The 14,061-nt window shown below is 44.3% G+C and overlaps 1 protein-coding gene across 5 annotated transcripts in view; it reads right to left on the bottom strand.

The window, feature by feature from the left end:
* The window catches only part of LOC308465094 (uncharacterized protein), a 38,013-nt gene that overhangs the window by 15,727 nt on the left and 8,225 nt on the right, over positions 1-14,061 (bottom strand). For 2 of the 5 annotated variants that reach the window (XM_080984930.1, XM_080984933.1), the window contains exons 2-3: positions 12,211-12,333; positions 8,773-8,903 (exon numbers count right to left, since the gene is read on the bottom strand). In XM_080984930.1, the coding sequence (XP_080841056.1) occupies positions 8,773-8,833 (61 nt within the window). In that variant the 5' untranslated portion in view covers positions 8,834-8,903; positions 12,211-12,333. Of the gene's footprint in view, positions 1-8,772; positions 8,938-12,210; positions 12,572-14,061 lie in introns of those variants that run through there. The other 3 variants (XM_080984931.1, XM_080984934.1, XM_080984932.1) reach the window with 3 other exon arrangements.

Raw genomic sequence — 14,061 nt, 5'->3', positions numbered from 1 at the left:
GGCAAGGAAAACACAGAGAAGCCGCATAACAAAGGGGATTCCCCCCCCCTTTCTTTTTTTTTAACCCCTTTTTTAAACCCCTTCCTCCCCCTCCCTCCCCCCTTTAAATATATATATATCTATCTTTTTTATCCCTCCCCCCCCATATACCTACTTTTATCACTTTTCTTTTTAAAAGAGGGGCCACTGCTGCTGCAGCCACCCTTTATTTGAATCTTTATTTTTATTTCTATCTTTTCTACACACTATTTAAAGACACACTTTTCCACACACACACCCTCAATTTAAACCTCATTTTATTTCCACCTCAAACTCCCCTCTTAAGAATTAAAATGGCAGTACCCAGAAAACAGCCCTGAACCATCACAGGCCATTTCCTGGGACTGCCACTTCGCCCCAGACTTTCCACTCTCTTTTACCTATCCTCTTTTACCTATACTTTACTCATTTTTTAAAAAAATAAAATAAAAAGCTCTATCTATCTATCTATCTATCTAAAGACAACCCCCCCTTTTTAACCTTTAATTCTCATTTTTATATTTTACACGTACATTTTTAATTACTTTTTTACAAACAAAAAATAATAACAATAATTAGGGGGAAATATTATTTTTTTTTTAAAAAAAACCACACACCATACAATTATTTTTTCCCCCCTCTTTCTCTTTTTAAAGCCCTTTCTTTTCTATTTGTTGGCTTGTTCTTGAGGGGGGAATCTTTCGCCCCCAGCTACAACCACGACTCTCTTTTAAAACAAAAATTTCCTCCATATCACTGCTATTGCTATTGATACTCTCCCCCTCAACTTCCCCCCCTTTTTTATTTTTCTCTCCCTTTTTGCTCTCCCCTCTCTCTCTTCACCCCTCCTCATTTTTTCCTTTTATCCCACCTTTCATTTTCCATCCCCAATTTTGTTTTCTATCCCTTTTATTTTTTTAAATCAACCCCCCCTTTTTAGCCTGTTCGTCAGTTTGTTTTTGAGAGGGGAGCCCTTTCCCCCCACCCCCTCTTTTAAAATAAGACTTTCCCCCATACCATTGCAGCAGCTCACCCTCCCTCCCTCCCCTCTCCCCCTCTCTTTTCTTCTCCTTCCTTTTCCCACCCTTCCCCCTCCTCCTCTCCTTTTCTCTCCCTCCTCCCTCTCTCCATCCCCCCCCTTCCCCTAAAGGAAACACATACACACATTCATATCACCCTATCATAATTTGCCCCCCTCATACTATAGCTAAAACTACTGCTGCATTCTAATACCGCTGATATTACTGTACTATCTCTCCTCTCTCTTTCAACTCTCTTTTTGTCCCTCTCTCTCTCTTCTCTTTTACTCCAATCTCCCCTCTCCCCCCGCCTCCCCCCTTCTTCTTTCTTTCTTTCTTCTTCTTCTTCCCTTTTTTCTCCCTCCCTTCCTTTACATATAGCCTATTTGTCTGTCTCTGTTTCTGAGCGCACTCCCAACCCCAACTTCCACCTTAACTGGACCCCAATACCCATTTTGGGCATATACAACCCCCTCCTAAACACATATTTCCCCTGGCCCCACCCCTCTAATCTCTTGCATCTCTACCTGCTAACCCCCCTCCCTTTATATGAACTGTCTGTCCGTTAGTCTACCCATCTCTGCTTACCTGCCCCCCCCCCCCGCCTCGGCGGCACCGCTGAGGCATCTACAAAAGTCCTAGAGAAGTTCTTAAAACACAGGCTAGAAGTGACACAAATGACCACCTAATCCAAACGCTCTGTAAAAGCCACCAGCCAACAAAGCCTGATCAGCTCAGCAACCCAACAATACCCAGGAATCACCACTCCCACAACTCCTAACCACCACACGCCCTACCCCAAGAGGATGCCAAGCCAACCTCAAACCAAAACCATCAGGGAGACCGAGATGACACCAACCAGGGAGATGGCAAACAATGCTAAGATGGTAACTCCCCTTCAAGATGATGACCACCCAATAACGAAACGAGATCTGAGGGAAATGGAAGCAAGATTAGAAGCACGATTAGAAGAAACACTGAAGGCCACATCCCATGCAGGTACTAATCAACAATCTAACCTCCAAAGTGGAAGCTCTAGAGAACAAGAACCAAATGCAAGAAAGAATAATAGAGCAACACCGGGAGGAGAATGCACGTGTGAACAAGAAACTGGATAAACTGGTAAACCAAATGGAAGCAGAACACAGAGAGATGAAAATTAAGCAAGCCGACCTTGAAGACCGCAATAGACGTTGTAACATCCGCTTCCGCAACTTTCCTGAAAAAACAGAGGAGAAAAGCCCAGCAGACCTAATTATACGCTGGCTGAAAAACACAATCCCAAGCCTGAAACTTGAGGCAGATGACTTGGAGAGGGCTCACAGAGCCCTAAAACCTATGCCAAAACCCAGCGCCCCCCCAAGAGACATCATTGTATGCTTCACACACTACAAAAAGAAGGAAGAGGTATGGAACCAGCTCAAAAACTCAACCAACCTTCGATATGGAGAAACCCCCATTCTGGCCTTACAGGACCTATCTCAGGATACCCTAAACCGGAGGAAAAGTCTGCGCCCGTGCACCCAGCGTCTCCAACAAGCAGGGATCAAATACCGATGGGGCTTCCCCTTCCTCCTCATTGTAACAACCAATACAACACAACACATGGCTACCAACATACCTGAGGCCCTGCAAATACTAAAGAACCTTGAACTCGACCTTCCACCGGAATGGCAACCGACAAACCCACCAAGTGACAGCCCCAACCACGAGGAAACAACAGCAAACAACTGGACAACGGTACAGAAGAAAAAGAAACAACAGAAGCGGCACAACAACGCAAACCAATACAGGCAAGCATCATGCTCAGAACCGTCCCGCTGGCCATACGACACAAGAAACCAGACCAAGATTAACCAAACCAATTCATCGCAGATGGACAACCCTACAACAACAACAACCCCAGCTGAATGAAGCAACCAGGAAAAAACCACAAACTGAAGGACTGGTGATTTCCCCCCCCCTTTCCCCTCTCTCCCCCCCCCAAAACATAGATTTAGTTAACACCATCAACATCCCCCCCAGCCCCGCACCCCCACACGAATCCCCACCCCAACACCAGTCCAGACGACCTCAACCACATTCCCCATCACCCACACCTTCAACACCCCCATACTCCATACTAGGGAAAAACAACTCCTCCAACCTTAATAACACAACCCACAATCAGGCTAAAATCTGATACCCAACCAGCACTATGGTGGCACCAGAGCGTACCAGCACCCACGTCCCCACCCCAACACACCAACGTTGCTCATAACATTGGCAACATTGCTTATGAACCTTATACCTGACAGCGACGTTACAAAGTCACTTCACACTGTCTCACTGATCACCCCCTATCGCAAACAACAGGGGGGATGGCCTGTCCTTGAACACGGCCTTCCACACCAGCTGAGACCTAGGACCAACTGGCTAAATGCCAGATGGCCTAAAATACCCCAAACAAACACCTATATGACTACATATAGGAAACTCTCTACAACTTACCCCCTACTCTTTAACCCAAATCTTACTCTAATCCCATTAGCCCCCCACCCACCACATCCTAGGTCAGCGCAACCCCACTGGTTCTTTAAACAACACGAAGAGAGAGACACAAGACAACCCGAACAGGTTGGCAGGGAATCGCCCCACATAATAGATAAGCGAGATGGCTAACCTAAAAGCAATTACATTAAACGTGAGGGGGCTGGGAAACCCCATCAAAAGAAAACGCATCACCTCATACATAAACACCATGAAACCACACAAAACCTTCCTACAAGAAATACACAACCCACCCAAAGGCAGCAAACTCCTGAGCGACCCCCGCTTCAGTCAACAGTGGGTCGCACAAGGCTCAGGGAAAGCTCGTGGTGTAGCCATAATACTCAGTAGAGACCTGAACTTCACTGCCACAACAGTCCTCAAGGACAAAAAAGGCAGATTCATTTTCGCTAAAGGGACACTAGATGGCAAAATCAAACTGACAATCGGCTCCATATATGCCCCAAACACGAAACAATTAGAATTCTTCCAGAAGACACTAAACAAATTCCTCTCCTTCTCTGAAGGGGAAGCAATCCTAGGAGGGGACCTCAATCTAAATATGAAAGGTATATCCCTGAAAGATATCCACCCACAACCCCATGGGCAACCTTCCTCCGAAGGAAACCCCCAACAACCAGGAACTCTTACAAGTTACTAAAAATGCTAAAAAACAGGGGTCTCTACGACATTTGGGGTGAGCAAAACCCGGGAGACATCAGCCATACATTCCAATCGAGACGCCATGATACAGTGTCCAGACTGGACATCATTCTACTCACACAGGGTCTGATCCCCTCAGTAGTATCAACAAACATAGGTAACATTAAAATCACAGACCACGCTCCAGTAGAAGTCATTGTTAAAATAGGAGAAGGAACACAAACCACCCCATCATGGTCCTTCAGTCCCATCCTAACTACAAACAAACAAATTAGAGAGAGTCTCACAAAAACCCTCCAAAACTACTTCAAAGAAAACGATGTAAAGAATATAACAACCCCCCTCCTATGGGACGCAATGAAAGCGGTCACCAGAGGAGCTTGCATAAAAGAGAAAACATTCCTTAAAAAACAAACCTCCTCAAAAATTAGCAAAATAGAACAAGACATCACAGCCCTCTCATCACGCTACAAACAAACAGGATCTAAAAAACTCCTCAAACTTATAGAACAAAAAAGGAGAGAACTAAACTCCCTAGAAATTAACAAAACAATGATCAACATTCTATACTCTAAACAACGTTTCTACGAATATGGAGGGAAAAACTCCAGATTACTAGCAAATAGATGTAGGAAAAAAGCACTCAAAACAAGAATACACTGCATCACCAAAAAAGACGGCAACATAACATTCTCCCCCGAAGAAATAACCTCAGAATTTGCAGAATTCTACTCCAACCTATACACCTCCCATAACCCACCAGAGAAGGAAATCAGAACATTTCTAGCAGGACTGACCATGCCTACCCTAACTAATGAGGAACAGGAATTCATGGACAGCCCTATCACCCCAGAGGAAATAGATGCGGTCCTCAAAAACCTGAAACCACACAAAGCCCCAGGCCCGGACGGCTTCACAGCAGAATTCTATAGGAAATTCAAAGAACCCTTGATGCCCTACATGACCCGCCTATTCAACGACATCATAAAAGGGGGCCCCATCCCCCAAACCTGGACCCACTCCAAAATAGTCTCCATCCCAAAACCACTAAAAGACAGCCTCAAAGTAGAATCATACCGCCCAATCTCATTAATAAACCAAGACTACAAGATATTCACATCAATCTTGGCCAACCGCCTAAAAATCTTCCTACACAAGTTAATAGCCCCAGACCAGACTGGCTTTGTCCCTGGCCGCAATATAACAGACCCCATCAGGAAACTACTGAACCTGATCGAACACAGCAAGGCAACCAAACTCCCATTGACAATTATGTCCCTAGACATCCTCAAAGCCTTTGATTGCTTGGAGTGGAAATACATATTAGCAGTACTAACTAACATGAAATTTGGCCCCAACTTCCTACAAATCCTCAAACAAATATACTCCCAAGCCTCAGCAAAATGCAGAACTAACAATATGGATTCTAACACTATAGCTATCCAAAGAGGCACGAAACAAGGATGCCCACTGTCTCCCTTCTTATTTATCCTGGCTCTGGAACCCCTAGCAATCCGCATCCGAGCAGCCACAGACATCAAGGGAGTGGAAATAAAAGGCAGAACCTATAAATTAGGGCTCTTTGCAGATGACCTAATGATCACAACACCAGACCCCATAAGCACAGCTACCTCCCTAATCAGAGAACTCAACACATTTGCAATGGTGTCAGGCCTACAGGTAAATTTTACAAAGTCAGAAGCTATGTGCTTCAACACCCCTCCTCACACCCAAAAAGAACTCACGAAGGTCACCAAAATAAAACTTTGCCACACCAAGTTCAGATACCTAGGGGTACAAATAACCAGAAACCTCAATAAATTGTACCTCCACAACTACAAGCCCCTGTGGCGACAAATTAACAAAGACCTAAAGAGATGGAATAACATGAACTTCACTCTCTCAGACAAAATAGCCATGATCAAAACGATCACACTCCCAAAACTAACCTACCTATTCCAAACCCTCCCAATCTGGATCCCCTCAACCCAACTTTGCAGTTGGCAGAGAAAACTACACTCTTTCATCTTCTCACATAAAAAACCAAGAATAAGCCCCAAATACCTGCACCTCCCCACCTCAGAAGGAGGATGGGGAATCCCCAACATAGAAGCATATTACAATGCAACCAAATACGCCACATAATCCCATATATACTAGAAGATGAGACAAAACAATGGGTACACCTAGAGAGGGACACAATTGAAAACACCTGCACCACAACATACCCACTCCTCCCAAACAAACTAAAGAAAATTCCCACAACACTTAACAGGTACACACAGACCATGCTCAAAGCATGGAAAACACAAATAGGCAAACTATCCCCAACCCCATCCCCACTAATCCCCCTGGCGTACCACCCATTATTCCACCATGCAGCACAAAACCTCAAGATAAAAACCTGGCGAACCAAAGGCTTATATCGCCTAATAGACTTTTATAAAAATAACAAACCCTTGTCAACACAAGAAATACAAGACAAACTAGAAGACACCCAAATGCCCTGGTTAACACAACACCAACTACATGCCCTCTTAAACAACCCAACAGTAAAATCAGCAGCAACTAGGCCCCTGACAACCTTCAAAAACCTACTCCTAACAACAAAGGGAAACGGTAAAGGGACGGTATCCGCAATATACAAAATACTACTCCAAAATCCCGCAAATCCCCTAGACGCAATCAAAAAACAATGGGAGAATGACATAGGCTATGAGATTAACCCCACTCAATGGACCAGAATGTGGTCTAAACCCCCCTTTAAATCCATATCAACGAAAAGAAAAGAACTCACACTGAAACTCACCTACAGGTGGTACCTAACACCAAGGAAACTAGCGCTAATACACCCAGGAACCTCACCAAAATGCTGGAGAGGGTGCACCTCCACAGGCACATACCTCCACATGTGGTGGGAGTGTCCCAAAATCCAACTATTCTGGACAACAGCCATACAAGAAATATGTAAAATAAGCAAGTAATAGACATCACCCCAGAATTGGCCCTACTAAACATCTTCCAAGACAACAATGCCCATTTACACCACAAAGAACTCATAACCCACCTGCTCTCAGCAGCCAGAAACACCATAACCAGACACTGGAGAGACCTGTCAGGAGTAAGCATGGACCAATGGTACCAAATAGTATGGGAAACAGCCCTACTAGAAAAATTAACTAATAAACTGAAACTGACACGGGGACAAACAGAAGAAGACGCCTTCACCCCGGTATGGCTCCCCTTTATCACATACACAGCCCAACAGGACAATGGCAATAACCCACCAACAGCATACAAATCAATATGGCTAACCTGATCCAAAACACCCACCCACCTCATTCACACACAAAAATAAAGATCACCACAGCCAATCACAAGCAAACAATCACACCCTAGGCCAACCCCAACCTCTCTCACCACCAAAGGAACACAAGTGAACAACACAAGCAACGCTGACACCAAACTCTACATACATTAAACATAATAGAAACACTGCCACCCGACCCCACCCCCATCCATCTTCCCTCTCTCCACCCCCCTTTCTTTTTTCTTTCTTTTTTCTTCTCCCCCAATGCCTCAACAAATGAAACGGATTTGTAAAAATGTTACATGAAAAAAAAAATACGAGGCATTACACTTCTGTAAAACAAGAAAATCCTTAATAAAATACCTCTTAGCAACCACAAAAAATAAAATAAAAATAAAAATAAAAAATAAACGGTGTGGCTGTGACCTCAGAAGCGTTCTGCCTTCTGCTGCAGATTAAACTCTGCCCCCTGCCCAAAGCCTTAACTGCTCTTGTGCTCAGATCCTACTTGGAGGTTTCCCAATGAGTCATGAGAACAGGAGGTTTTGCTTATGTTCTTATGCTATTAGTGTTTTCGGATGATGTTATGGCCTTTGGCTTGTGCAATAAATGTTTATCTTCTGGCTAACTGGATGTTTCATAAGACTTGCTTTAGAAACAAATCACTTTATGGCTTCTCTGTGACTTTGTAAAATATTATCTATAACTTTCCTTGATGATACCTGGGAGGAAAGTCATAACGTTCCCCCACCCTGAGTAAATGAGTAACTACTTCCCATTTCATTTTCTTTTTTAAAAGCTGCTAAAATGACATTTGAGGGTAAAATTATAACTAATCATTTCTGTCCGTCCGTCCCCCGCCTACCTAAAGGATTCATTCCTTCTCATTCCCTTAAAAAAGAAACGAATAACCTGCTAAAAATGAGTTGGTAAAGTTTGCCTAATTGCAAAGCGAAATAAAAACAAAGATGCTCTTTCAAAGGAAAAACGTAGCTTTTAAATGACTTTCCTAGGTCCGAGTGCTCATTCAGATGTCTTGAGACTCAAAAAAAGCCTTGCGGTTATAGCTAAATGGGTGCAATGTCCAAACTTCCTCCATAAGCCGGTCTGTTTGGGACAGTCACCCGTCTGCCTGAAATCTCACTGGGTCAAAGCAAATGAGCAGAAGGCAAAAACAAGAAGTCCAAACCTCCTGAATGAAGGAGATGCAAGAGATCAGGCAGTGCGACTTACCTACAAAACTCTGAAGGATAGCGGTGAGCAGGAATAAGGCTCCCATCTTCACGTATGCCATTGTTCAAAGTCCAGAGAGTCTGTCAGAGCACTCCTTAGCTGAGGAACGATGGGACTGCTCCTTTCGCTGACTTAACAGGAAACAACACCAGTCACCACCACCCTCTATTGTGAAACAGAAAAGCCTGGATGCAAAGGGGCTTTTCCACTTTGACAAAATAAAAATATCCCAAGATCTTTTTCTGGAGAAACCCGTGTTGTGCAATCATCATGTTAGGTAGGCCAAGGAAACGGATGTAACCCCTCCAAGGAAAGATGTTTTCTTGCAGGGGACGAATGTTTCCTTATCACCTCTGCCACTTATGATCATTACAGGGTTACATTTTGTCCCGTTCAGAGTAGACTCACATTTTTGTTGTTGTTTTGTATCCCGTGCTAGTCCTGAAATTAATGGACCTAAGTTGGTCTGGTTTATTCATTAATTCTGCTCTTGAGTAGAACTATCACTGGATACAATTTGCTATCGACTGCTTTTAATAGGGAATCTTAAATTGTTGTCACCCATGCTGGGACCTGACGAGTTCAATACATTGAAACTTTGCTTATTTATTTCTGCAGAAGGAATCGTCTTGATTAGCAGGTGCAACATTTTATAAGTATTCCTATTGCTTTAATGGATTTCTAGCCCAATGCTTAGGGATTATTCCATGGAAAGAGAAAACTTTAGGCCCTAGATGTTGATGGACTCCAAATCCCATCAGCTCCAGGAGTCAGTGTGGCTCATAAGAACATCAGAAGAGCTTGGCTGCTGGATCAGGCCCAAAGGGAGCCCATCCAGTCTAGCATCCTGTACTCACAGTAGCCACCCCATAGCTGTCAACTTACAGATTTGAAAATAAGGGACCAGCAGCCTCAAAAATAAGGGATCAGCAGCCAAAATAAGGGATTTTCCGGGCACAGGTATGTTCAACTTCTGAGCCAAAGGTAGAAAGCCCAGCCAGAAGCCAAACGAAGCCTCAAGCAGTGGTTCCCACAGTGCAGCAACCCGGCAAAGGGGACGCAGCAAGGGAAACCACCGTCACCTCTCCACTGGGAAGCGCTGAGCAAAGGCGAGTCCCCAGGCAACGCGGCCGATTTGATCGGCACAAGGCATGCAAGGTCCACCCCCCAGTCGTTCTTAGACTCCTTATTGGATGAGCAACGCAGCCAAGCAACACAGTTGGAGCCTCCTTCCTCCCTGGCCGGCAGGGAGGGAGGTGAGCTGCTTCCTTTGAAACCCAGGAAATTTAAGGGACATCATCAATAAGGGACAGCAGCGGGACATGGCGCTGGGATAAGGGAGTTTCCCGCCAAATAAGGGACGGTTGATAGCTATGAGCCACCCAGGTGCCCCAAAGGGAAACCCACAAGCAGGAATCAGGCCCAAGAGCACTCTCTCATCCTGGGGTTTCTAGTAGCTGATATTTGTGAGCATTCCTGGCCCCAAACGTGGTCAGGGATAATGGAAGCTGTAGTCGAGTTTCTGCCAGTCAGTGTAGACAACACTAAGCTACATGGACCAATGCTCTGGCTGGGCATAAGGCAGATTTCTTATGCCCTTATGTATAATGGTGATCAAAAGTTATACGATTTCTTCTTTTCTTTAGGAAGCAAAGTTTAAGGGTGAAACAGGAAATTGCAAAGGTCAAATGGATGAAGCTGTTGGTCGAGCCCGAGTACGTTTTGATGTCTTCATTACTTCCTTTATAGGTTTTCCAGAGGAGTTTTGTTTCCCTCTATGGGGTGCAGGCTGAGTTGGTTATTCCCCAGCGGGTTTTCATGGCTGCGGTGCTGAGTTAAATTCATTTTTGAGGGGGTCTTGAGTGCTCTCTCCCTCAGAGAAGCCTGCCTGCCTTCTCTCTGTGTGAATCTCAAATTTGATATTGTTTGGCCACCCCTGCTTCTGTGGCCTTAATCCCAGGAGAGGAGAGGCAAGCCCTGGAGCAGAGACTCACACACAGTGGCAACCGGGCACCATCCTCTGAGAGCCATTAAACTCTGCTGTGTCTTGTATACAGAAGCATGTTGCCTTCAACACGGGAGGAATAGCACATAGCCATTGTTGCTAGTAGCCATTAATAGCCAGTACGTTTCTGAGCACAATTCAAAGTGTTGGTGCTGACCTTTAAAGCCCTAAACGGCCTCGTCCCAGTAGACCTGAAGGAGCATCTCCACCCCCATCGTTCTGCCCGGACACTGAGGTCCAGCGCCGAGGGCCTTCTGGCGGTTCCCTCACTGCGAGAAGCCAAGTTACAGGGAACCAGGCAGAGGGCCTTCTTGGTAGTAGCGCCCGCCCTGTGGAATGCCCTCCCATCAGATGTCAAGGCAATAAGCAACTATTTTACTTTTAAAAGACATCTGAAGGCAGCCCTGTTCAGGGAAGTTTTTAATATTTAACGCTTTATAATTTACATTTCATTTAAACAACCTTAAATCAATGATTTCCCTTCTTCTCTTTTCCGTGGTTCATTTTGCATACCATACATCCCTGCATATTTTACATGAACTAACTAAACCGCTCAGTAATCCATTGTTACATCCATCAGAACTTATTTACACTGTTGAATTTATCGTAATTTGAACAAGCCTTTTCTTTTTGCCCATCCTGGGTCTCCCAATGTACAGTTTGACTGGGCGGCCCTGTTGTGTTTCGTTTATGGGTTCTGACCTTGTTCTTACGGTTTCATGAGAGGATTGGACAGATCCATGGAAGCAAAAGCTATAGAGGGCCACTGGCCACAACGGCTGTGCTCTGCCTCCACCATCAGAGGCAAGAACGCTTCTGAATCGCAATGTTCGGGTCCTGCTTGTTGGATTTGCACAGGCACCCGGTTCGCCACTTGAGAACAGATGCTGGGCTAAGCGAGCCATTAGGATGATCCAGAAAACCCTCCAGGTGTCCCGATTTTCCAGGATTTACAGAAGCCATCCCAGTTTCTGATTTGACCCTGGAATATCCCGCTTTTCCCCTTGCAACGAACCTGTTTTCATCAGAGAAATGCTGGAGGGTATGAGCAGACTCTGGATCTTATGTTCTTATGAGCCTTTATTCTAGTACAGTGGTACCTTGGGTTAAGAACTGAATTCGTTCTGGAGGTCCGTTCTTAACCTGAAACTGTTCTTAACCTGAAGCACCACTTTAGCTAATGGGGCCTCCTGCTGCCGCCGCACCGCTGGAGCCCGATTTCTGTTCTCATCCTGAAGCAAAGAACCCGAGGTACTATTTCTGGGTTAGTGGAGTCTGTAACCTGAAGCGTCTGTAACCTGAAGCGTCCGTAACCCGAGGTACCACTGTATAGTGGGTGGGATGTTTTCTGGGAGGGGCAGGAAACCTCTTGCGGTTGCCCCTGGCAATACAGCAAGCCCACCTGAGAGATGTCAAAAGGGAGCGGTACTTACATGTCTGGAGGGAATTCAAGAAGAAGCCACAAGCGACAGACCTCAGGAATGCAGCTCAGCTCAGTTAAACTGAAAGCGAAGGTGGATCTCAGCGCACACAGAGGAGGAGGAGGGTGGGGAGGCCTTTGGAGAAAGAACAGAAACTGCAACTAAATTTGGGTTCTGGGGAATTTTGCAGGGCTGGTTCAATCTCGCCCAACCTCCAACTCGGAGCATTGGCCCAACAGCCAGAGTTGAAAATTGTACACACTTGTTTATTTTATGAAGATTTTTGCAGCACTTGGTTATAAAAAAAAACCCCCAAAACAACGCCTCTTTTCCCGAATCGTTGGAATGCTCCGTGCGTCTTATTTGCTATGGATTTAATAAAACGAAAGGAAACCTCAAAGCGGTTAACCAAACAGCGAAGCAATAAAGCAAATTCCAGCAAGCCTGCAACTCACATGGGGTCAACGTTCCAGCATCTCCCTGCCTCTTGATATCTGGCAACTGTAATCTTCTCGGCACACAATAAAAAGCATATTTGTTAAGGCAAAGTCTGTCCAGACATGCAGAACGTCAGCATGTGTTTAAATCTGGTGTTTATTGCCGGCTTTTTAAGGGTTTAAAAATACAGTAAGCCCGCAACTTATACGCACATTTAACTTGTGCGTATTCCTCTTTACGTGTGTGGGGGGAAATAATAATTTTTAATTAAAAAGGGGTCAGTATTCCAGGAAAAATGACTTTCGCCATCCCAACCGCCATCAGACCCAAAGTGTTTTGACTATGCGCAATCTTGGTGTGTTTCAAAATGTTGCCACACTAACGCATCAATTTCTTACAAATGAGGAATAAGTATTATGAGGCACCTGTAACATTGCCAATTCTGCCAACCGAAGCGGCCTAATGGGTGAATATTGTCTAAGGCGATCTCGCAGGTACATTCATCCCAAGCTCTTTTTTTTAAAAAATTGATTTTAACATATAAATTATAAAATGTACCACAAAACTTATCACTTATACAATCTTTTTAGACTTCCATCAGCACCTCTGATGATCCACCGTTTTAACCACTTCTTATGCATTTCTTAACTTTATATTGCCTTTACATCTCTTAACAAATCATCCTTCCCCTTCTCCATTTTTGCAATACTTCCAATAATACTCCTCACAAAACTTCTTTCAAACCTACAAACGTTGTCTGATCTTCACAAATACTTTTCAAGTAGTCCTTAAATTTACTCCAGTCTTCCGTGAATTTCTGGTCCCGCCGGTTTCGAATCCTTCCTGATAGTTTATCTAGTTCTGCATAGTCCATTAACTTCATTCTCCATTCTTCAATCGTCGGTAATTCTTCTTGCTTCCATTTTTGGGCCAGTAATATTCTTGCTGCTGTTATTTCATATAAGAAGAGCTTACATTCCTTTCTATTTATATCACTCCCCACAATGCCCAGTAAAAATGCTTCTGGTTTCTTTATGAATGTATATTTCAACATTTTTTTCATCTCATTATATATCATCTCCCAGAAGCATTTCACCTTTTTACATTCTCACCACATGTGATAAAATGTTCCCTCTTTTTGTTTACATTTCCAACATTTATTACTGACTTTATACATTTTCGCTAACTTGACAGGTGTTATATACCATCTATACATCATTTTCATCACATTTTCTTTTAGGGCATTGCATGCACATTCATCCAAAGTTCTTAAGGGCTTTAATATTTGAACAGTAACACCTTGAACTTGGCCGGGAAGCAAATCGGCAGCCAGTGCAGGTCTCTGAGCATGGGTGGCATATAGGCTGCTGAGAGTTGTAGACCAGTCCCCTCTGGAGAGCCAAAAGTTCCCCCATGCCCAGTCTA

The sequence above is a fragment of the Podarcis pityusensis genome (assembly GCF_964106645.2).
Source record: "Podarcis pityusensis genome assembly, chromosome: 16".
Taxonomy (NCBI): domain Eukaryota; kingdom Metazoa; phylum Chordata; class Lepidosauria; order Squamata; family Lacertidae; genus Podarcis; species Podarcis pityusensis.
The sequence above is the reverse complement of the archived record's forward strand: the minus strand, read 5'-3'. Positions and strand labels throughout refer to the sequence as shown.